Source organism: Chamaea fasciata, unplaced genomic scaffold (assembly GCF_029207755.1).
Source record: "Chamaea fasciata isolate MVZ Bird 193981 ecotype frontalis unplaced genomic scaffold, bChaFas1.0.hap1 SCAF_8, whole genome shotgun sequence".
Classification (NCBI taxonomy): Eukaryota; Metazoa; Chordata; class Aves; order Passeriformes; family Sylviidae; genus Chamaea; species Chamaea fasciata.
Genome location: NW_027094093.1, coordinates 23748393 through 23772528, shown reverse-complemented (window position 1 = coordinate 23772528; position 24136 = coordinate 23748393). Strand labels below are relative to the sequence as shown.

The 24136-nt window shown below is 53.2% G+C and overlaps 2 protein-coding genes across 3 annotated transcripts in view; both read left to right on the top strand.

The window, feature by feature from the left end:
• Nucleotides 1-12: 12 nt before the first annotated feature.
• Nucleotides 13-13505, top strand: STK36 (serine/threonine kinase 36). Its single transcript, XM_066190149.1, has 26 exons — nt 13-239; nt 1104-1244; nt 1908-1985; nt 2396-2526; nt 2777-3026; nt 3421-3514; nt 3767-3936; nt 4153-4352; nt 4430-4556; nt 4667-4810; nt 5081-5260; nt 5470-5567; nt 5912-6017; nt 6748-6889; nt 7165-7292; nt 7889-7993; nt 8204-8302; nt 8492-8586; nt 8906-8969; nt 9136-9246; nt 9387-9503; nt 9850-10024; nt 10436-10583; nt 10772-10931; nt 11202-11942; nt 12043-13505. Exons 1-26 carry the CDS (start codon nt 156-158, stop codon nt 12205-12207), a joined length of 4053 nt encoding a protein of 1350 aa, XP_066046246.1. The 5' UTR covers nt 13-155; the 3' UTR covers nt 12208-13505.
• TTLL4 (tubulin tyrosine ligase like 4) overlaps nt 12550-24136 on the top strand; it is a 25841-nt gene continuing 14254 nt past the window's right edge. Inside the window, exons 1-6 of one of the 2 annotated variants that reach the window (XM_066190145.1) lie at nt 12550-12567; nt 19507-20775; nt 21450-21559; nt 21980-22043; nt 23307-23431; nt 23813-23923. In XM_066190145.1, coding sequence (XP_066046242.1) covers nt 19553-20775; nt 21450-21559; nt 21980-22043; nt 23307-23431; nt 23813-23923 — 1633 coding nt within the window. In that variant the 5' untranslated portion in view covers nt 12550-12567; nt 19507-19552. Of the gene's footprint in view, nt 12568-19296; nt 19371-19506; nt 20776-21449; nt 21560-21979; nt 22044-23306; nt 23432-23812; nt 23924-24136 lie in introns of those variants that run through there. The other variant, XM_066190146.1, reaches the window with a different exon arrangement.

Sequence of the window (24136 nt, the reverse complement as noted above, 5' to 3'; positions counted from 1 at the left end):
GGGCAGGAACAAAGCCTGGGGCGGGGGGGACGACACTCGCTCAGGGGAACGGGCGCCGGGTGCGGCCCCGCTGGAGGAGAGGTGCCCGTGGAAGGGGAAACGCTGCTCCTCACGGGCCTCTTTGCCTCGGCAGCTCAGCGGCCCCATCCCAAACGATGGAGAACTACCACGTCCTGGAAATGATCGGCGAAGGGTCCTTTGGGCGCGTGTACAAGGGGCGCCGGAAGCACAGCGCCCAGGTGAGGGGAGAGGGTTGGGGCTCTGCTGTGTGTGGCCGGGGCTGATTTCTGGTGCCTCTTGTGTTCTAAGGCTCTGCCAGGATTTTGGGACTCGGCGTTCATTCGGCTTCCCACTGACTCTCCTGACCCGCTCCGGCTTGCACTAAGTCATCGGGATTCAAGGGACATCAGGAGTGGCCTCAAGATCTCAAAGCAGAGCCAGCACTAAATTTAGATCCTCTGAAACCCCCAAGACAAACACCCCACAGCTGGTGCCTGACTATTGCTAGGATGAACGCGTTTTCCTCTTACCAAGCTGAACCTCCCTCTGTTTCAATTTGTAATCCCCGTGTCATCCTCCCACGTGCTTCAGTCCCCTCACCATCATGGGTCTCTCTGTTATACCCATTCCAGCCTATTGAAGTCTTTCTGGGCCAGAAACCTGGCCACGATGTTCCCAACATGGTGCACAAGATTAGAAATAAAGGTCAATCACCTTGCTGCAGTTCCTGCCTGTTGATACAGCCCAGGGTACTGCTAGTGTTCCGCATTTCCAGGGCACACTGCTGGCTCGTGTTAGGCCTGCTGTTCCCCAGCATCTCGAGGTCCTGTCCCATGTTCCTGAAGTCGTGGTTTTATCTGTGTTCACTGATTACACTTCTTTTCTTTAAATGCCAGTGTGAAAAAAAGTGTGAGCAGCAATATTGATGTGCAGCCGCCTGGGGAGAGCCCTAGGTCCAAGGGGCCCAGTGAAAAAATGTCTCCTTGTTCTATTGTCTGTGTTCAGCTGGAAAGTACTGAGTTCTGTTTGAGCTAAAAGCAGCCTTTGCCAGGGTGGGTCTGACCAGGAGCTTGGTCTGATCCCAGCTTTTTCTGCTTTGAAAGGTGGTGGCCTTGAAGTTCATCCCCAAGGTGGGGCGGTCTGAGAAGGAGCTGAAGAACCTGCAGCGGGAAATTGAGATTGTGAGAGACCTCCATCACCCCAACATCATCCAGATGCTTGACAGCTTTGAGACTGCTAAGGAGGTGAAGGGGACTACTCCAGGCAAAGGCTTTTGCTTGACAGGAGCAGGGGAACAAGGGCTGTCCCTTGTTCTGTAGGGACATCTTTCTCAGGAGATGTTGGTGACTTCATCCCAGGGTCTAGTTAGTGTTTTTCAGAGCCCTTTAGTATGTGCCGTCATATGCAGAGGTGAAGGAGCTGACCAGGGGCTGTGTGATGCAGGAGGAGTGGTTTGAGATCATAGGATGAGGGTGACTCTTCACTCATCAGTCTCTTCAGAGACTGGCTTTTCACTGATTTAAACTCTCATGGATAGAATATGATGAGAGGATTGAAGACTGTTCTATGGCACATGGGAACATGAAATAAAATCATTGGACAGCAGAATCAAAACCAGCTCAAGGGAGTGATTCTATCCACTGGGATTGGAAGTACTATTCTGGTCTTGCCCTGTCCTTCCCTCTTCCCTTGTTTCTGCTGGGTGTCTGAGATATGGACAGGTGCAAGACCTCTGCCAAGTGCCAGGTCTTTGCTGCAGTGCAGCCATGGGAGCTCTCTTCCGTTCCAAGTCCCAGCCCAAGCTGATGGACTTTTCATGATGACACCCCAACACCTCCCTCAGATTTCTTACCCTGCTCTGTCCTGGTCCCCAGGGCCTGATCTCACCATGCTGCTCTTTCCTTCAGGTGGTGGTAGTGACTGACTACGCAGAGGGAGAGCTCTTCCAGATCTTGGAGGATGATGGGCGTTTGCCTGAGGACCAGGTGTCTATCATGGCAGTGGCCATGCAGGGTGGAGAAAACAGGACTTGTGTGCCTGCAGACTGAGGGTCTCTGCTGTGAGCCAGGAGATGTCAGGAGGGTGAGGGTGCTTCTGGGGCTTTACCTGGCAGAGCTTCTGAAAAGGATGGAGAGGGGGTCAGATTGGCATTGTGGGACAGTGGGGTCCTGCAGAGACCTTAGTTTCTCTTTACGAGGGCCACAGCACCAGAGTGCTGCCTTGGTTATTGGCCCACTCCAAGAAACTGCTGGCCCACAGCTGGAGTTGGTCCCTGGCCCAAACAGGACAAAAGTAGAAGCAGTGTGGGAGCCAGGCCATAAGGGACCTGGCCCCCATGGTTGTGTCAGTGGGTGGCACCGCGTGACACAGGGTGAGGCTTCCGTGTCTCCGGCAGGTCCAGACCATTGCTGCCCAACTAATCTCTGCTCTCTATTACCTGCACTCCCACCGCATCCTGCACCGTGACATGAAACCCCAGAACATCCTGCTGGGCAAAGATGGTGTTGTCAAGCTCTGTGACTTTGGGTGAGTGCTGGGGCCCAGCTTGAGTGGGACACTTGGCCTTGGAGCAGCCAAGGAGTTTCCTGGATGCTGTAGAGGAGGAGTGGTGAAGTGCTTAAGAGGGCCTGGATTCTGTGCATATTTAGAAGTTAAGCAGAGAGGGGAGATTTTGTCCTCCAGAGGGAAGAAGTATTGGTAAACTTGTTGAGAACTCCCTGGGAGCTGCAACAGATGTTTAAGCCTGAACTTGTGATCTGTGCTTTGCTCTGAGCAGGTTTGCCCGTGCCATGAGCATCCACACCATGGTGCTGACGTCCATCAAGGGCACCCCGCTGTACATGTCCCCTGAGCTGGTGGAAGAACGGCCGTATGACCACACAGCAGACCTGTGGTCTGTGGGCTGCATCCTGTACGAGCTGTTTGTGGGCACTCCTCCCTTCTACACCAACAGCATCTTCCAGCTTGTCAGCCTCATCATCAAGGACCCTGTCAAATGGCCCATGACCATGAGCCCAGTGTTCAAGGTAAGGGCCGAGGCCCTGTCTGCAGGGTGAGATTTGTTAATGCAGTTTTGGCTGCCCTGGTGGGTCAGTCTTAGCTTTTATGTCCCCTAACATGGACTTCAGAACACAGAAAAGCAATGAGAGCCGGACCTCCTGGAAGGGGAATCCTTATCACTGTTACCAAATGTCTGCTGTCCATAAGCTGGGAAACTGGGTCCAGCAGCAGAGGAGTGATTTATTGGGTTGTGAAGGGAAATGTCTTCCCATCTGCCCTAAGCACTAGAGCTACTCCTTTCCCAGAGCTAGGCAGGAAGGCCTCCTGGGTGCCCTCAGTGGAGAAGACTGGTGGGTACACTATGCTCACTGGTGGGTGCTGAACATGTGTCAGTGACCCTGCTGCTCTGCTGCTCTGCAGAGCTTCCTTCAGGGATTACTAATGAAGGACCCCCACCAGCGCCTGTCATGGCCAGAGCTGCTTTCTCACCCCTTCATTGATGGATGGGTTACTGGTGAGTACTTACTCCTTTTCCAAACTTGTCCTTCTCCTACTGTCTGGAGACTGGGAGGACCTCCTTGCCCTGCTGTTTTTACTTTCCTGGTCTATGCCTCTCTCCTCTCAGCTTTTTCCAAGCACTGACTCCTAGCTCCTGCTTCTGGTCTTGCTCTGGGTCCCTTAGGATTCCACTGGGATCTCGAGAGAGATCACTCTCTCTGTGTCCCAAGGGAAAGCTGCTGCTGAAGTTCTCCTCTTGCCTCCCCAGTGATTGATGACACAGAAGAGCATGGGATTTCAAACCCCTTCACCACCAAGCTGTCCCCAGAGCTGCAGGCCCTGAAGGAGCAGCAAGTCCATTCCTTGGCCCCCAGGAGCAGCCAATTCAGGATCCTGAGAAAAGCCCCGCAGAAGATGGTCGAAGAGACACAGAAAAAAGTGGAGAAAAGTGTAGGGTTCCCCTGGTTATGTCTCACAGTCAAGGCAAAGGAGGGGCACTGAAGTGGGCCCTGGGAGAAAACACATGAGTTCATGGGTCAGGCTGCAGTGTCAGCAACACACAAGGCAGGATGTGAGGTGCTCATGGTGGTGGAGTCTAGGGTACTCATCTGGTTGAGTAACCCTGCCCTGACCAAACTTCTCTGCCATCACCAGGGGCGACTGAAGGCAGGTACTGCATCTATGAAGGATTCTGTCAATGGACATCCCATGCATAGACCCAGAGCAGCATCATGGAACGCAGCCCCTGAGGAAAGGGAGCCATTGGCTGCTTCCAATGAGAAGAATCCATGTGTCCTGCAAGGAAAGAGCAGCATAGCAGAGTGGGAGTTTGAGGAGTCTCCTCCTAACCCAGGGTGAGGGAGGCAGAGGCTGGGTAGGAGGAAGAGGGAAAGGAAGGGTCTTTCACTGACTGTACTGTTTCCTTGGCCAGGCAACACAGCATCTCTCGAGACTATGAGTGGGAGTTTCCTGGAGCAGGCTCCCCTCCACAGCCTGGTGCTGGCAGGGCAGAACCCTGGGGCAGGCAGAGCATTGAGGCCATGGACCTGGAGAGTGAGGTTAGATGGTGTCTTGAGTGAGGACAGCAGGCCCCAGTTGCCAGGGGCTGGTATAGAGACCCTGGGACTGGCAGGGTCTATGGCACCAGTCCTCTCTCCTCTGTGGCTAGGAGCTGGAGAGTGATGAGGAGTGGCAGCACCTGATTGAGGACACTGAGCCCTCAGCCATGCAGCTGAATGTACCTCTGAGCCTCCTGAGGGACCCGGCCTTCCAGCACCGTGTCCAGGAACACCTGGCAGACTCTGCTCAGCAGGTAACTGTTGGCTGGCCCAGGCAACTAAGACTGGAGACTTGGATGCTGCCTTCTTCGTCAGGGTTAAGTTGGAAACATATGAAGAGTCTTCAGTTCAGCCAGCAAAAAGATCCTGTGCTTCTCCAGGAGTTGGAGCTGTTTTGTGCACTTGGCTTGCTATCTGCTCCTCTGTTGTCCCCTGCCTGAATGGGTTGAAGGGCTGCTCCATGGCTGAGTGGAGACACCAAAACTGCTGCTCATTATAAGTTCTTGTGGCTTCTCTGTGTCCAGGTGCGGGAAGGGATGCTGGAGGGAGCCTCCCATCTTCGTTCTGTGCTTCGTGTTATGGGCAACCTCCTGTCTACCCCGTGTGATGCTAAGCTGCTGAACCACTTCTGCCAAGAGCTGAATGTGCCTCTGTCACTGCTGTGTCTAGCCAAACACATCCTGGAAAGTGGTGTCACCAAGCAGGTGGGTGTAGAACCCCAGAGAAATGTGGGCGCCTTCCAGCCCTGCGAAGTGCTGAGGACACCCTGGTGTCCTGCTGGATCTGGCTCACAGGCTCCTCTTCTAGGCACCCTTGAGAAGGGGGAGGTCCTGGTAGGGAAGGATCCTGTCGTAGTAGTGTGGGGATGACTATCAGACAATCCCCATTTGTGGTTTCTTTCTGGATTCTGCAGCAGCCCTGGTGTACTGCTGTGCTGACAGATCTCCTCATGGTGACCAAAGTTTATTTCAGCAGTGAATGCAGCCTGGAGGAGAGAGGGCAGAGGAACAGGTAGGGACAACCTTCTGTTCCCTGAGGTCTTGTGTGGCCACTTTGGGGACCTGGCAGTAGGTGGAAGGGTGGTGTTCATACTCTGCAACTGGAGCTGTCTCTGTGGGAAAGCATCATGGTCTAAGTGCTTCATGCCATATTGCTGTGCTCACAGAGGAGCACTTTCCTTGAATGGGACTAATTAAAGGAAAGGCGCAGTTGACAAGTCCAGTTGTGCTGCCTGCTGACAGCAGCTCCCGATGTGAGTGTGTGCTCCCTACTCCATTAGCCAGGCCATGTGGGCCTGTCCTCACAGCAAGGGGCCATGTTTCTCTGCACTCATCTGCTCCTGCTGCCTCCCCCAGCCTGCCGGACATTCAGGAGAGTGCTGACTGCTTCCTGGCCCTGCTGCCGGAGCTGCTGGCTGCGCCAGTCGACAGTGAGATGAGACTCTGCCAGCAAAGCCTCCTCGTAAGGGTGCCTCCATCTTGCTCCTCCACACCCTCTGCCCCCCGGGACAGAAGCTATGGGGTTGTCTGTGTATGTTGGGGGAACACAGCCTGAGGACCCTGCTCCTAACTATGGGGTCTGATGTGTTCTTGTCAGGGTAGGCTGTCTCACCCACTGGGATTTTTGTGGGGAATTGCATACAGGAAGGTCTCTGATGGGGCACCTTCACTGGCCTTACCATTCTGGTGTGGCTTTTCTAGCTGAGACAATGGCAGGTGCAGCCTCTTGTACACACCCTGGCACATAAAGTGTTACTTCACCAGACATGCCCCTATCTCTGCTGTCAAAGCTTCTGCTGCTGTGTTTGTGCTTGGTGGGCACAGCAGGTTCTCGGCGTTGAAGTATGATTCACATGTGGCTCGGGCAGGAGATGCGTACAGACTTGCATTTGGTATCTTTTAGCCTTTGTTTTCAAGCTGCATGTTTTAGTGTCAAAGTCAGCAAGAGCAGAAATAGCTGTTGAGCATGCTCTGCCAGGCTGTGAGAGAGGTAAGGAGGGACACATGCCTCCATGTGTACCCCTCACTTTGGCAGCATGTAGCCAGGCTAGCTGGAGTCGACTTTTGGAGGTCCCTGAAGTTCCAGCATAAGTTCTTCTCCCATCTCTGCTGTCCTCCCACAGCTTCTTCCTGTGTTGTCCTTCTCTCTCAAACTCAGTCTGCAGTGATAGCAACTCCTGTGTCTTCCCCAGTGCTTCATCCAGCTCTGTGACAGCCTGAGCAAGACAGACCCCTCTATCTCTGCACACTTCTACACCAGACTGCAAGAGGAGCATCAGTCTCTGCTGAACAGACTCCTTCAGGGATCCATCTCAGAGCAGCCTGCTCTTCGAGGTAGCAGTGGTAGCAGCTCACCACCTTTTCCTGAGGTTTCTTCTCCTTCCTGCCCTTGGGCTCCATCAGAGCACTGACAGCCACTGTAGTGCTGTTGGCTAGAAGAGGTGGCTGAAACTTACCCGTCCAGACCCCTACTAACTTGGGCTCTCCTCCCTCAATCCCAGATCTAACCCTCCTGTCACAAGCCTGACTTTCTTTCTTGCCATCCAACCCCATCCTGCTTCCCCTCAGCACCTTTAGCACAATGACTGCCAAGCTCTGTCCCTGTGCAGGTGCAGCAGTGGAGGGCAAGTCAGCCCATGAGCAGAGCCCACGTGTGGCAGACCTCTTCCTGGCTGCATTGGCTGCTGCATGCAGCATTCCCATGGAGAGAAACAGCTGTCGGGAAGCCAAGCAGCAGGTCAGACCAGCTCTCTGTACAGGGTGAAGAGGTGTGTTCTCTACAGAGGCAGCAGCCCTTTCCCGGAGGATCTCTTTCTCAGCAGTAGAGTGGAGGGCTGGGATCATCTGGCATTATTGGCTGCAGGGCTCATATCTGTGGGATGCACCTCCCCAGCCCACAGCTGACCTTAGGAATGTAAGGATTCTTTAATCACTTAAGAGACTCAAACTTAGGATCTGAACTGTGAGATGGGCTAAGTAAAGAACTAGACAATGCATGGAAAACATGAAGAATTCTTTTATTACAGTGATATGAACTGTAGGAAATCTGAAATTGAAGGGGCAGCAAGAGGGAAAACAATCACAGGTTTACATTTGATTTTTAACTCTGAGTCAACAAGGAGGGAAGCAGAGGAGGAATCCTACCTTGCTCATCTCAGCTCTGGGACTGTGCATCAAAGCAATGCTAGGTCATGGCAGATAGGCATCCCTTAGCAGACAGGCAAGATGTAGGAAGCAAATGCTTTCTTTCATTAAATTGTTGCTAGCATTACACTCCTCTAGTGTGTGCACTGCTTCAGGTGCCCAGAGTGCAAAACAGGCTGATTTCTGCAGGTTGCTCATGCAGTAGCTGAAAAGCTTATGGAAGGAGAGAGCCAGCAGCTTGTAAGACTGCTGGGGAGACTGGAGCAACCAGGCTGCTCCTTGAACATCCTGAAGGTAATGGCGCCATCCTTTTATCTGGCTCTGCCCAGAGGTGTCTGGGCCTTTGCTCTGGAATTTGGAGCATGGGGAAGAGGGAACTGTGGGCTTAGCCCTCAATGACTCCCATCTGCCTGGTGTCAGTTGTTGAATAAATGAGCCCATGGTAGCCATGGAGTGGAACCTGTCTACAGGGGATGGTAGGCATCTCTCCCCTCTGCCTTGCAGATCCTCTATGCTGGCTGCCATGCCTGCCCAAACCTGTGCCAGCACCTGGGAAGGAGCCAACCACTGTGGGGTTCCCTCATGCAGTTCTTGAAGATTGAGGTAGGACTGACCACAGTCCTGGTGGTGGGGTAGGAGTGTGGGCAAGCAGGATGCATTCCTTTGAGCACTGGTCAGACGAATCTGTGTGGGGGAAGGAATTTAGGGGAGTTTAATCTGAAGAGTGCAGTTCTCCTCCGGTGCCCAGAAATGCCTCCTTTTCCCCTGCTATGACTCCTATTCCTTTGGTAGGTCCCTGTGGTGGAGGTGACCCAGGAGGCAGCCTGTGAAGCCTCTCTATACCTGCTGGCCCTGCTCACCCTGCAGCTTCAGGCATCCCCTCCCAGGTAAGCACACGCTTTCACTCATGGGTGGGAGAGGAACATGCCCTGCTCTGAAGAGCGCTCTGTCCTGCACACTGCCCAGAGCTGGGAACCTGGTCTCACTGATCCCTCTGATCCAGACATACCAGCAGAATGCTGGGCAGTGTGGGTGAGTGCTGGGGATGTGGTGAGGATGACCCAGTGCAGACAAGGAGATGCTGTGAACCAGGGCTCCTCCTGAAATGCAGCTGCTTCCCAGCCTTGTGGGTATTTGGATGCTGCTGTTCTGTATGATGTGAGGCTGTGGGAACATAGTGCTTCTCTCCTGGTCCTTGCATTTCAGGCATGAGGAGGTGGTTACCCTGGCTGTGGATCTCATCACCCAGTCTCCTGCTGTGTCCCTTGTGGTGAGCCACTCCCCCTGCCAGAACCACTACTCAGAGCCTTGCAGAGCCCTGCATCCTTTGGGCCTTACTGTTCCTCATTCAGGGTGGGATGAGGCCAAGGGATGAAGAGTCAATAGTGACCGAGCAGATGGGAAAGTCCCAAAGGTGCTGAACTCTTGTCCCACAGGGTGCTGCAGCATTTCTCCTGGCACAGCTCAGTCAGCATGGGGTGGCTTTGGACCTCAAGAGAGAAAAGATCCTACCAGTGGTAACAAATGCACTGACAGTATCTGCTGAGGTATGGGATGGGGACAGAGAAGCTGGGGATCCATGCATCCCCCACTGTGGATGTGCAAAGATGGGCTCAGAAGGGTGCTGATGATGCTGCTGCCCTCAAGCCCAGCACCCAGCTCCAGACTGTTTCCCATTCTCTTACAGTTGCAGCTCCCCCCGCCAATGGGTGCTGGTCTTTATGATGGGTTCTTTTTCCTCCTGCTGAAACTCTTTGAACAGACACCAGTCTGGCCATCTCCTTTGACTGGTCCCTGCCAAAAGGTGTGGTGGCAAAAAGGCCTGAAGGCAGATTGGTAATGAGGCTGAGGGAAACCAGGGAACTGTGCGGTTCTGGCTGAGCTATGCAACCCCATGAAAGTCACTTTATGTCCCTGCAGGACTGATGGGAGAGTGGTGGGCAGGGAGGGGCGATCCGTGGGCACTCTGGAGTGAAGGAGGGCAGAGATGCCCTGGGGCTGACACTACTGAAAGTTGCAGCAGGACCCTGGCCCATATCTGTCTACCCCTGACCTTCCCAGGACCATGGGACTGGCAGAGCCATGTATCAGAACCCTGGGGAGACATGGAGGACCATGAAGGCCTCTGACATCTGCCTCTCTGCCTCTAGGAGGATGTGGTCTTGGAGCAGGGCTTTGCTTTCTCAGAGCTGTGGAGCCTGGCCTGGCATTCTGTTGCTGTGGTACTTCATGTGGGCACCAACGGGGCAATGCTGGAGGGAGACCCACCTCCAGGTGCTGGTCACCCCATGGCAGAGCCAGACTGGAACCTCCTCTCCGCTCGAGGTAGGAGCTGTGGGACAGCAGGGCATCTGCCCTGGACCCTGCTTCACATCCTGCCCATGCTCACAGACTTGCCCATGTTTGTCCCTGTCCACATCATTCCCTGAGGTCAGAGGACTCAGGTGGTTTTTCTTGAGGATTGCAGTGTCTTCTGGGGAGAGAGGGCTGGGCTGGCCATGCTGTGCCCAGCTGGCAGCAGCTCAGCTGAGCTGGCTGTGGAGGAATAAAAAAGGGGTCTATGCTACAGTGAATGTCCACTCTGGCAGGTGTAACCACCTGGGCAGAGATTTTCTTGTTTTTGGGAAGGGAATCACAGAATCCACCCTGGAGCAGCCTTGAGGTAGCACTGACAGAAGTGAAGGGACTTTACAGCCTTCTCTAACTTTGCCCTTTTGGCTACTGTTTCCCCTACAGGAACCCTGTTATTCCTCAGGCTGGCCCTCAGCGTCTTTACTCGTGAGTCCCACCAGTGTCTGCTTCAGCTCACTCAGACCCATGGTGTCCTCATGGTGACACTGAAGAGACTGCTGTCCCCTGGCTTCTTGGCATGCCTGGCACAGATGTGAGTTGTGGCAAGGGCTGAAGTGGGCAGAGCTCAGCTGCTGAACGGGGCATGGACATGAGCACACCAAGGGCTGAGAAGTGCCTGACCTGGCACTTGCAGAGCCTCTCCTTAGTGCCCTTGGCCCCTTTGCCCTGAGGTTTTTCTGGTCACCTCTGAATTAAGGCCTCTCTCTTTCACAAATTCAGGCAAGCAGGAAAGGATGGGGACCCTGAGGTTGTCCCAGATGTGGTCATCCAGGTCTGCCAGCTCCTCTCTTTCCCCTTTGCCCTGGATGTGGATAAAGACACCTTAGCACTGATCATGGAGGCTGTGAGAGATACCCAGATCCCTGCCCAGCTGCTGCAGGTACTCTCTTGGCCCTGTGTTCCCCCTTCCCCCCATACTGTGGTGACGCCTCCCTACATTGCAGTCCCCAATGGATGGCACCACTTCACATCATGTTGGCAGTTCCTGCCCACACAAGCAGGGTGGTATGGGTGGTATGCAGCCCTTGGAGAAGCTTGACTGGCTGCTAAGTTTGTGCTGACCTGCTGGCTGCCTTCAGCTGCTGCTTGGCTCGGCTCGGCTCACATGAGCGCAGAGCACTCAGCAGTGCTGTCTGTCCTTTTGCCTTAGGTCTGCGCCAGCCATCTGCCCTTCTCATTCACCGAGCTCCCAGTGGGCCTCTTGTGCCAACTTGTGGTGTCTGACACACAGGTCATAGACCAAGTGGTGAGAGAAGCTGCTGCCTCGGAGCACATTGTTGCCTTCTTGAAGTCTGTCTTGTTCTCAGACAATGTCAGGCTCACAAGTGACCTCCTGTCTCTCTTGACCCACGTGGCCAGGGCCTCTTCAGAGCACCTGCCCTTTCTCCAGAGGATCCTGAGGGACTCAGATGTGGCTGACCAGCCACTGACCTACCTGCTCAGCCACAAGCAACACCTGATACGGGCCAGAACCTGCAACTTGCTGGGCAACCTGCTCCGCCACAGCTTTTCCCGAGTGCTGCAGAGCCAGCCCAGTTGGCTGGAGAGGCTGCTGGAATGCCTGTCAGACCCGGAGAACTGTGTACGCACGGCAGCCACCTTTGCAGTGGGCAACGCTGCCTGCCACGCGTCTTGCCCCACAGGGATCCTGGGCAGGGCCGTGCCCACGCTGACCCGGCTGCTGAGCGACACACAGGCCAAAACGTGCTGCAACGCGGCCCTGGCCCTGAGCAACCTGGGCCAGCGCGGAGTGGAGCTGCGGGATCTGCTGATAGAGAACAGGGCCCCCGACCTCCTGCTGCAGGTCACCTGCGAAGACCCTCGGAGGACCGTGCGGGAGGGAGCTCTCGAGGCACTGTGTGCCCTCAGCCAGCACCCTGGGATCCAGCAGGTGCTGCACGGGGTCCTCGGCTCCTTTGGGGGACCAGATGGAGTTGTGGGGACAAGGGTCAAGCTGGTGGGTTACTCATGTCCCTCTCTTGGCTGTGCAGGTCCTGCTGTCCCTCGAAGCCACCGAGAGGCTGGCCGCGCTGGCCAGTGTCAATCCCCGGTCACCTTCTGCCCGGCACTGCGAGCTGCTCCGCCGCCGCCTCGTAGCTCTGCCCGGCCGCGCGAAGCCCAGCCAGCTGTCACCGCGCACCGGCGCTGAGCGGTGACGCCCGGGCATCCCGGGACGCCAGCGACCCTTCCTTCGCCCTCCTCAGGCTCCAGCCCCACCTTCCTTGGAACCAGCGTTGTCCGCCTGAGGGGGACTGTACCCGGCCGTCTTTGCCCGGGGTGTCCCCCGCAGGAAGCCGGCCCTGAAAAAAATCCCCTTTCCTTCTGTAACCGCGTGTTTCCCCACCGCTCCCGGAGCGGTGTCCGCGCCCCGGGGCTGCGCCGCGCCGCCAGGCTCCGCCGCGCCGCCAGGGGGCAATACACCCCGCGACGCGGTGGCTGCCGGGAGCTGTAGTCACGTGGGCCCGCCAGCTCCCCATGGTAACGGCGGCGGCGGGTCCGGCGGGCCCGGGTGGGCGGTGAGTATGGCGGCGTTGCCGCCCTCTGGAGCGTGCCTTTGCTCCACTTGTGTCTCCCCGGGTTGCACTCTCAGAGTTCCCCCACTAGTGCGTAGGGCCTGTGGTCCCCCCCGCTGCTTCCCCGGCCCTTCCGCCCCATATCCGTGCCCGTGCCCCGAAGAGGCACCTCGCTGCACCCCGGGCCACCCTCGCGGGGCTCGCCATGGTCTTGCCGTGTGATCCCGTGGGGCTGGGGCGGCGATTCGGGAGCGCTCTGTGGCGAGACGTGCCGGGGTTGGCGGCCTGGGCCGCTCTCCGGCGCCAGGACAGAGCATCCTGGTAGTACCTTTGGCTTCAAAGGCTTTCACTTGGAGAAACGAGACACAGCATGTTACCTGGGCGAGCAGCAGGGAGTAAGGACTGGCTTCCCAGCCACCCACGGCCCCAGGGAGCCTCTCCAGCGGTACTAGGAGTATTAGGATGGAGCTGGGATTGACCAGGCCCAGGTGGGATGCTGGGACACCTTAACTGTCCATCCTTTCACTGGGGTCTTGGCCGCTCTTGCGTTTTAAAAAGGAGCCGTTGAGTCTGCAAGATGAAAGGCAGAGCTGAGTTGAGACAAGCCTTGAGTATTTCCTGAATGCCTCCAGGGTTTGGGCAGGGAGTGAGGAGTGAAGACGTGGGGAAGCCCTGTGGCATGTGCCAGCCTCCTGTCTTCCTGTGCAGCTGGGCTGTGGATTTCTCATGGGAGGCAGAGTTCAGCCCCACAGCTCCACATCAAAACTCTGCCTACATGACTCCCTGAGGCTTGTCTTTCTTGTTGTGGTGTTCTCCTTACCAAATAGGCAGATGACATCTAGTGACTCCTGGATAGTTTGGGGGAATTTGCGGTGGATTGTTTGCCTTATTGCAGTTTTATATAATAATATTTTCACAATTCTTACTGTTTGTACCCAGCAGATAGTACCATTTGTCTGTCCGTTTGTTGCTCTCTTGCTACAGTTGTTTTGTGTTAGGTAAAGTTCATTGATAACAATTGCCCCTTCCCACATCTCAGTCTAGGGGTCCTTCTCAGCACAGCAGGGATCTCATTTCAAGGAGGAGCTGAGGGGACAAATGTCACCATCCCCACATAACAGCGCCTGCGTGGAGATGTCACATCACTGACACAGGCTGGGGGCTTTGGCTGCTGTACCAGCCTGGCTTGGTGCCACTCCTTGACATTTCCCAGGTTCCTGCCATGCATTGAGTCTGGGAGTATTTGGCAGCTTCTCACCTTGAGTCTCTGTTTCTTCTCCACTCCTGAGTCCTGAGAGATTGCTGTATGGAGTGAGGGTTTTGCAGTGCCTTCAGAAGAATTTTTCCCAGCCCTGTCAGGACATGGGATAGTCCTCAGCACATACTGAAGGACAAATCTGGGAACCTTTTCTTGCAATTGCAGATATGTTTCAGTAAAAAATATCAAGAACAGAAGATGGACTAAGAAATTACGTTTTGAACTAATTGGGTAGTTCTTGTCTCCTTGCTGTGTGTCGATATTTTATACTTGTTTCACTCACTCCAAATCCTCTACTTTTATTTTTCTATTGAAGGCCAGTCTGCCTAAGACCAGATGGAGTTGTGCTGACTGCCCTCAGATCCTGCACTGGTGGTCACACTTTTTGGAGGTCTTGCCATGTAATTCAGCTGTGCCTTTTCTCCTGTCATGAAGCTCAATTGAAAATGCTGTCCCTTCAGTGTGGATCTTCAGGAATGGGCTGTAGACCTCCTTGGTGAAAGGCTGTTAAACACCTCATGGTTTAGCTTGTTGCTTTTAACCCAGACTTGTTTCTCTACACTTGTTTATGCTGTAGTACAACTGCCTCTGTTGCCCATGTGATAAAAAATAAAAATTGGGTGGGAGCAAGGGCAGGCACTTGCCAGCTTCACTGTTGGGGAAACAGAGCTGCATTATCCACTGTCACTGTACACTACATCAGCTTCAGGCCCTGGGGAATCTGCCAGGGAGAAAAGTTGATATCCTTTGATAATGATAGGGACTCCATGCTCTGCCCTTTGCTGTGGCCCCTGCACTGTCTGGTCACAGCCAGGGCAGCTCTGCCAGGGTGAGCACTTAGCCAGCCCTTTATTTTCAGTGTCCCTGGTACACTCAAGCTACAGCACTGGATTTTCTGCCTACTGTGCCAGAGTTCCTCACCTGGTCTGGCAACTGTGCTTCAGCGTCCTTAGTGTGGTGGGAAAGTCCCTTGTGGAGTCAAACACATGAGCCTTCAGTACCCAGCCCACCCTGTGTATGCATGGAGGGAGGCATTTGCTGCAGCGCAGGGTGAGGTGGTGGTTGGATTCCAGCTCTCCCATGGCTTGGTCCAGCATCCTGCTGTCCCTGAGGTCTGCCTCCACCTTGGGAACATGATCACACACCTGAGCTGCTCTATTTCTCTTGCAGGGCAGTGCTCTCCTTAGGTAAAGGGTAATTTTGGGCATCCATACACTCCTCATACTTCCTCTATTCAGTGTGGAGTGGAGTTCAGCACCACAGCTGATGAATGGAAATGGCCAGCCCTGGCGCAAATGTAATCCTGGGATGTAGGTGGAATTTGCTGATGCATCCTCACAGAGGTTGATTTCTCACTGGGTTTTGTTATTTTTTGTTTTGGTATTTTTGGTTTTGTGTTGTTTGTTTTTTTTGTTGTTTTTTTTTGGGGGGGTGGGGTTTGTTGTTGAGTTTGGTTTTTTGGGTTTTTTGTTTGTTTGTTTTTGTTTTGATTTTTTTTGTCTTAGTGGCCAAGCAAAAACTTGATGTCTTGATTAGGACAGAAGCTGGTTGTCATCCTCTGGATTTGCACACAAAATGTGGTTCTGCAACGATGATACTGAAGCTGAGAGAGAACAGTGATGCTTAACTATGTGGCAAAGCAGCGCACCAGGCTGTTACACCCAACAGCATTTCTGTGGTGGCCAAGTTGGCTCTGAGCTGTGTTGTCCTTGTAGACAAATTGTGGCCAGTAACACTCTCTGCTCTTCAGCTTGAAGTTGCTGGTGGCCTCAGGTGCTTTGGCTTGGTCTGTGACTGCCCTTGAGGCCACTTGCTTCTTGGAGCTGGTGTAGGGGAGGGAGGGCTGTTTCCATGCTGTTGAAGCACAGGTTTGTACCTAGCTACCAGCTGTTGCAGCAGTTTTAGGCAGTCGGTTTCAGGTCAATGTTGCTGATCTTGTTCAAAGTTTTAAATTTTTTTAAGGGACACAAACGCTTATTTTGAAATGTATATTGGTTTTAAAACCTGTTTGTTTTGTATTGTTGTTAAGTTGCTTGTTCAAGCCTTAATCAAAAGTCCCAGAGCTGGGAGTGAGGAACTTGGTATGAACTCAGGTCTCATTTAGAAAAAAATGTTATCCTTTTAATCATAAAGGGCTGAACAGAATATGCACCCTGCAAGGGCATAGAAAACAATAGCAATTGCAGTTGTCTCATCTCTCCTCCTTGTGAGTTTAGGCTGTGTGTGGCTGACAACACATTATCAGGTCAGCTTGCGGTGCATACATTTACAAGCTCTTTTTATTTTAAGTGTGTCACCGTGCTGCACTTAAAATAACCTCCACAGCCAAACTCCTGTAACAGTGGGATGATGTGCACACCCAGACTCTTAAGGTCTTGTCCTTTCCTGTTTGGAACAGGATTGTGAGGAGCTGCCACACTCTAATTAGAGGAGCACATGCTGCAGTGGGGCTCAGGCTGGAAGAAAGGATTTTGACTAATGCATACAGGGGCACGCAGAGGCTGGGGCGTATATTGGCCCTGTGCTCTTGTGATGTGACATTTGTACAGGCTGTGGCAGTGCTCCAGCTGACATCCCAACACTTGCGAGCGAGCTGTGTGGCAATAAAAGGTGCTGGCAGAATAACTGTAAGCAAGTGCAGCTGTACAGTCACTCCCAACAGTGACAGCTTTGGCCTCTGTATTGTGTGTCAATAAGTCCGAGCCAAAATCCATTAATTACTTGGTTGGGTTTGAATTCCAGCCTGGCCAGTTCACCCAGGGCCTTTCCTAGCTTATGTTTCTACAATAAAATTTCAAGAGTGTAGTTTTATTACCATTGTGAGATGCAGAACAGACTCCAGCTCCTTTGTTGTAGAGTTGCATTGGCAGAACTAGGGATTGCATCAAGCTGTGACCTTTGTCCATCCCAAAACTCCTACTGAACTAAACATAAAGGGAAAACTTCCCAGCTGGTTACCTGGGGCAGGTCACATTGTTCCTACCCAGAGCTACAGAGATGTGGCAGCTGCTGTCGTGTTGTGACCACAGCCTGGCATGTGAAGGTGCCTCTCTCCATCTCCATCAGGTCTCCTGGATGCTCAGCAGCTGCTTTGTCAAGCTGTCCTTGCAGTAAGGATGGGAGACAGTTTTCAGGTGGACGTTAGAGTTGGTTGTGCTGCATGCAGGAGGTGTGAATGAGGGGAAGGACAGGCCGCATGGGCTGGTGCTATCAGTCTGGATGTATCCTGACCTGCCCCCTATGGGGCCATCTTCTTTTCATCATTCCTGCCCCTCCTGTCCCTATCTCTGAGCTCCTGTGTCTCCACAGGGAAACAGTGATGGTGACTAGCTGTCGGCCAACCTAGGCTTTACCTAAAAGCTGTACTAAAGGTCCTGTGTCTTTCTTATGCAGCCACTGCTTCCTGCACACCCCTCCCCTGGGCTGGTCCGGACACTTCTGCAGCTCCATGACAAAACTGCTCGGGAGAGGGGCAATCACAGCACATATTTGTCTGCTACTGTGGGGCTGGGCTCCAGGCAGTGTTAGCTAAGGCTGTGCCATGGCCAGACCTCCACCCTCGTGGCCACAGCTGTCAGCAGTACCCCCATGTCTGTCTCAGTCACATCTGTGCTACTGTTGTCACTTACTCCAGATCAGGGTCATACAGGGCTTCTGCTGGCATTTTCACACCTGTGTATAAGCTGACTGTAAGATGCCTGGCCCTGGTTACAGCTTCATTAGGCCACATCACTCTTATTTTAACAGCAGGATGATCCACTGATAGCTGTAAAGCCGGGTGGGGATGAGGTACGGATGGCTCTCACTTCGGGCTGGTTTTACAAGGTCATTCACAGCCGGGTGAGAGTGTAGGCGATGGCCAAACTGGCAGTGCACATGGTGATGCCACATTCCTCTAGACAGGAACACTTTCATTCTCCTTGGATTTTAATTTGCTCTTTAACACCTATGCTCACTGATGTGCTGGGGTCACTTTGTGGTCCAAGTGCGCCTGTGAGCTGGGTGCATGGGGGGGGGGGGGGGGGGGAGAGCGTGGGGAAGCCAAGCTCTGCTCTCTTGTTTACTGGTGGAAATTTGAGCTGGGCAGCTGGCGGCATCCGAGCCGCAGCTTCTTCACTCTGTGCTAATCGCTGTGAATGTCACAACACAGCCAGGTTTGCTGCTGGGGGGCAGATTGGGTAGCAATGGAATAGTGTCGTACATCTTGGTTGTGGGATTCTCTTCCCTGGGGCTTGGAGCCCCTCTGGGCTGCAGCTCCCAGCAGAATACAGGCACCCTGTCCTCATCAGGAGTTCTCAGCTTGACTGTACAAGTGCGCAGTCAATGTCAGTGCACAAGCAATGCAGCCCTATGGGCATGGAATGGACTTGGCACCTTCCATATTTCTTTAGAGAGCTTGGTAGGGTAGCAGCTCTCCTTGAGAATATGTAACTCCTATGGGATCCTGCATGGGATGTTCCATCTCCTACACCCTCTGGCTGAAATGCTGCTGACCTGCTACATGCTAGAGCTGATTCACAGGCTGAGTTCTGGCAGGTGTAGGCCTGTCTGACCCAGTGCTGTTGTGGTGTGATGGTGCTACAGAGCAACCTCGGGATCTCCAAGCTACACTTTAACTGCTGCATCTGAGGCTTGTCTTTCAGGTGAGAAAGGAGTGTGTATGTGTATGGCAAGAAAAGAAAGAGTATGATGGTTGATGCACTGCTTATCATTCTTTTTGTACTTTTTTTTTTAAACATGCAAGTGTGTGAGAGCTGGAAGGTAGAAGAACCAGCCAGCCTGCTTGGAATACAAATTCCTATCGCAGCTGTATCCAGGGCCCCTCCAGGCACGTGTTAAAGCAATAACTGGCTAGTGGTTTGTTTTCTCTTTTCCCTTCTCCTCAGGCAAGAGGATGTTGTAGGTATGGTGCAATAGTTCATTCTAGGAAGATTCAGGACACTTAACATCTGCAGCTCTGTGGTCTGCCAGTTTGCTCCTTGCAGGAGACTTTTCTGTAGGACTGCAGTAGGGAGAAATGTTATGTGCACAGTACTGCCAACCTCTGCTGGAAACAGAGGTGTTGATGTTAGAACAGCCCTGCATTTGCTTCTTGCAGCCTTCTCAGTCCTGAGCTTTATAGGAAGCCTTTAGCCCTCGCTAAGCTTTTCTACAAGAGTGAGAAGCATGTTCCCTTTAAAAGCAAGGGCTGAGGTTCTCACCTAGTTGTGTAACATTGTGAGCTGAAGCTTTAAGGAGCAGGGAGAAAAAATAAAGCAGACGTTTTGGGGCTTGTGGCAGAGTCAGGGGTGGACGGTGATGTTGGAGACGCAGACCTGTCGGAGTGAGCTCCAGCTGCTCTGTGGGTCCCAGGCAGGAAGCCTCTTGTTGCAGACAAGTTGACTGTGCTGGGGCTGCTACTCCATGGCCCTGGCTGGTAGTCAGGCACCCCTGTGTGTTTGCAGGGTACAAGCTTTCCTGCAGATGGCTCTCTTTACATTGTTTCTTGCATCGTCCGATTTCATGTGAGATGCCAGCCGTTCTCTGACTTGGTCTCAGGAGACTCTTGGTGAGCTCAGTAAATGGGAGATGGGTATTTCATCCTGCAGGAAAAGCAGCTCACCCTGCTTTCCTCATGCGGCATTGGGCTGGGTGCTGTGTCCTGACAGGGCAGCAGTGTCTTTCATGCTGTCCTTTTGTTTCAGGCCAGCAAAGATGCTGCTGTAGGTGACTGATGCCCTCGTGCCTCACATGCTATGGATCTACATGGCATCTGCAGGACCAGACCATGCTAATCTGGGCCCCAAGCAGCAGAAGAGCATTGGGCTGGAATCAGGCACCCTTCCGGCAGAAAGACCTCAGTTGTGCTGGGCCTGGCACCTCGCTCAGCAGCAGGCGAAACCCGTCTGGAATTTAGAGAAGAGATACGTGAGTGCTTTCCAGGATCGCATCCTGCTGCCCTCAGGGATCCCTCTGCAGCAATCCTGCTTCTTGTGCTCACCGTCACTACACCATGCACAGCCCACTGAAGATAGCCTCCAAAGCCCTCCAGACACTGGCTCTGTCACGAGAAGGGTGATGTCTTCCGTGCTGGTGGAGCCCTGCCTGCTGGCAGAGGAGCGCTCTGGAACTGGGATCAAAGGCTCTGCCCTCAGCTCAGGTCAGCAGGCTGCCAGCTCCTGTAGACCAGTGCTCAATAACAACTCCTTCCTATGGCCAAGCAGTGCTAAAGTGCCTTTTCTGCAGTCACTGAAGATGAAAAAGGTGGAAAACACCTGGAGTTTTCCTGCTGCTTCATGGTCCCGCTCCAGGGACCGTAGCGACAGCTTCCCTAGCAGCCTGAGCAACAGAGCAGTGACAAACAGCAACATTGTGTCAGAGCAAAACACAGTCCCCTCCCTTGCCCCTGTGCCAAGCAGTGCGATCCTCCGGAAGGACCAGTGCTGGTTGGGGGATGCTAAGGGGAGACTTCACATCTCAGAAGAGAAGGATCACAAGAGGAGCCTCTTTAAGGCTTTGCAGCAGCTACCTAGTCAGGCTGCCACACACAGAGGCTTTGGGTGCCAAGTTGAAAGTTCTGGCTTTATGAATGTGGGCAGCCTGTCCAATCAGAACAGCAGGAGGAGGCAGCATGCTGGGATGCAGATCACCCGGAAAGAAACCAATGCTCCCCTGAACGTGGAGCTGGGCAGCCATCACCTTAACAGTAATTCGAGCCTTACAGGCACCTGTGATGCCGTTGGCTGCACTCAGCAGATCAGTGTCCCTCCCTTGGCCTCGCATGCCGGCCCTCCTGACTGCAGCACCGGCTGCCATCCCGCGGGCGTGCTGAGCCCTCTGTGTGCCGGGGACCGCCTGGCAAGAGCAGAGCCTCCGCACTTCGCTGCCATCTCTGACGTGGCAGCACAGGTGTCCACCATCCAACTGGAGAAAGAGGAGAAACAGGCCCAGGCTGTGGTTCCAGGAAAGCTTAAGTAAGTAGAGGCAGGAGGAGGAGGGAGGCTGTGGCAGGATGTGCCAGGCTGGCTGCTGCATCTGTGTGTGTTGGGAGAGGACGCACTGTGAGCAGTACCACGTGATCGTAAGGATAACCATGGGCTGTGTTCTGGAGCAAAATCCAGCTGCAGCATCCTAGCGGGGTGGGGCACCTTACTGCAACCCTCAGCTCCACTCCAGCGCTGGGGGTGGCTCCAATCTATTCTGCCTTCTCCTTCAACCACAGCAAGGAGTTACTGTGTGGCATTTCGAGTTTGTTCTCCTCAGCTGGAGGCCCTGCCTGCAGTGTTAGGCTCTGCACATATGTTGAATGAAGCCTGCTGTTGAGCCGCACCTTCCTAGTCAGAGACATGGGTTCACAAAAGAACACAGAATTGATACAGGATAGAAAGGGTGTGAGAACATGGAGCTCCTGCTCTTCTACTGAGAGAGGATGTCCTTGTTCCTCTTCTTTCTAGCTGCTCTGGAACATGTTCCTTCTCAGTGTGGTCTGGGGCCTCTCCATCTTCCTAGCTTGGGATGAGTGCCTGTACATCAGCACTGGAGAGGGCACTGCCCTCATTCCCCTGCCCACATTATCTCATACTGCCTCATGGTTTTTGGCCGCAGAAAGCATGTGCCATTCCTTTTTATGTGATGTCCTTTGTCCCAGTACTACTGCTGAGAAGTCACTGCTGGAGCCGAGCCACCCCCAGGATGAAGCAGAGGAAGAACTTCCTGATGGCCTAGACGAGAGCTGCAGTCAAGAGGAGTATGAGGACAGTGAGTGCTGGTTCCCCAGGGAGGGCTGTGCTCCATGCCTCAATGTGGGGAGAGCAGGAGCTAACTGGGAGCTGGGGGTGAGCAGAGCTGCCCTCCTGTCTTACATTCATGCTGTCATTTCAGGATGTACTGAACCCAAAAGTGATGTAACAGCAAGGAGGAACTGCATGAGTTCCTTCTGGGGGCAAGCTAGGGCTCACCAGTCCTTCTCCAGAACTTACCCATCTCCTTTCTGTGCAGGGCTGTCATCTCTGCTCCCTTCCCTGTTTTTACGACCCTAATTGGGCAAAAGCCAGGATCCGAGGATTTGGGGCAGCCGGAAGGTTCTGTCCCCTGGTGCATTTGTTTTTTCTCTTCCCTCCCTAACTGTGTGCATTCACTCCTCATGGACACAAAACTTGAGTTTGTTCCCTCCTGCAGGTGACTCGGATGCTTCCTCTGATGCTGATGTGTCATCCAGTGGCTCCGTGACTTCTGGATCCAGGTTAGTATCTGTGAACAGTGCACTGAACTTGGTGTATTTTTCTAGACTTGTCCCAGGACCCAAGGGAATGGCCTGAAGTTCTGTCAGGGGATGTTTAGGTTGGATATTAGAAAAAGATTCTTCACCCAAAGCCTCAGGCTTTGCTGTCTGCCTGAGAACTCGCTGCTTCCCATCATGTCATCACTAATCTGGGAGACAAGCAAGGCTTTCTGTGAGCAAGTGTTTAGCCTTGGGGTGCTGCAGGGGTCTGGGTGTGCACATGTGTTGTGAAAGTCCTGCAGAGGTGATGTAAACTGGCCCAGCAGCTGTTTCTGGCAGGATGTGTCTGTTGGCCTCTGGGGCAGACGGGGGAAGCAGTGCTTCGGCTAAATGCCTCTTGCAGCAAGGGTGGAGGCATGCTGACCCCTTCTTTGTGCAGGCTGTGTGTTGGCCTGGCCTTGAAGCCTCTGCAGCTGTCTTCTGCCTTCAGTTTGTTGTGGACAAAACCAGTTTTGTGCCAGAGAATGTTAACCAATATAATCCTTGCCAGTTAATAAACTTGTAATTATTGATTTTAGTGCTGAAAAGAAAAAAAACCACAAAGACTTTGAAAAAACACCTTCCCCCATCCTTTTCTCCAATTCTTCTGCAACAAGCTACACTCAGTCCCTTCAGTGAGGCAAGGGGTGGCCCGAGAGCTTGACCATAGCGTGTCGTAGTTCCTTTTCTTTTGCTGCTCTTTGTTCCTTATTAGATTACTCTGGCATGGCTTCTTCCCCTGGCTGCGCTGGCATATACTTGAATATACATTCATTGCAAACCCTACTTTTCACTTCATCACAACCTTAATAGAAACATTACAGATTCTATCCCTCCTTCCACGTATTGGGGCTTGCTGCAGTGAGGTGCACATGCAGTGGGTAAAACTTCATCCCTTTCCCCTGTAACACAGCAAAACCTCTAGGGTTGCAACAGTTAAGTCGTATGTATTACAGTCTCCACCCCTTGCTCCCTTGGACAAGGTTATAGGGTTTGGCATGTAAAAAACTCCACTCCTTGCCCCAGAAAATCACAAACCCCACAGCGGTTACTTGGCATGTGCATTCATTGCAGACTCACCCCCCAATTGCTGCAGACTGAGTTACTGACCTTAGTGCCCATTGCTTGCACCACATTGTAATGATGGTGCAAATTCCTGATACCCAGATTAAGGCTCCTTCCAGATTCCCTCTTCCTTTGTTACTTTTCATTTTTAGCCAGCTGCCTACTCTTTCATCTTTTTAGGAATTGCATTGGGTGCCTGGCCCAGCCTGCTGAGTCTCAAGATAAAGTGCTCAAACCAGCTCTTGTCTGCAGTTTATTCCCTAATGTGCCTCCAACTATCTACTTCAGTACTCGGGATGAGACAGGTGAGCCAAGGCCTGTTGTTGCACAGGGTGAGAGTGGCCTGCCCATTATTAGGGAGCAAGGGGTACTAGCACAGAACCTGGAGCTGGCTGGCAGTGGCTGCCCTTAATCCTTCCCATGATGAGACCCAGCACTGCTGTGAGATCCAAATGGCTGCAGTAAACTCTGTTGCTTCCACTGTCTGGAGTGTGACTCAGGCTGCCACTACTTGTTCCAGCTGGATCTCCTCCAGCTGTAGAGTCTTCTGCTCCATGACAGTTCTGCAGCAACAGCTGTGCACCCCTGTCTACAGGCCTGGTGCCTGTGCAGCAAACCATAAGAATTGTAGTAACTCCAAGTATTGTGTTTTTTTTCCTTCAGTCTTTAACTTTTTGCCTTCCTAGTGGAAAAGCTGCCTTGGGAGCAGAGGAAGCTGCTGCGATGGAAAATGTGCAGAGTCACGCCTAACATAGTGAAGCAAACTATTGACAGGTCCCACTTCAGAGTTAGCAAAAGTAAGTTGGGGGAGGCAACATTGTGTCCTTCCTTTACCTCAAGCGCAGGGACGCAAGAAGGCAGAATGCCTGGCAAAGAACAGAGCAGAAGCAATACAGCCTTGGCACTGCAGGATGCTTGGTTCACACTATTGCCTGTCTGACCTGCAGTATCTAAGATCTGTGGGTCCCAACAGGGTCTGATCTGCCTCTTGGCTTGTTCCTGGCATAGAC

Coding starts and splice junctions, on each gene's coding strand:
- STK36 (XM_066190149.1), top strand. CDS start 156: ATGGAGAACTACCACGTCCTGGAAATGATCGGCGAAGGGTCCTTTGGG. Junction 3,027..3,420: donor CCATGAGCCCAGTGTTCAAG/GTAAGGGCCGAG, acceptor GCTGCTCTGCAG/AGCTTCCTTCAGGGATTACT. Junction 7,994..8,203: donor GCTCCTTGAACATCCTGAAG/GTAATGGCGCCA, acceptor TCTGCCTTGCAG/ATCCTCTATGCTGGCTGCCA.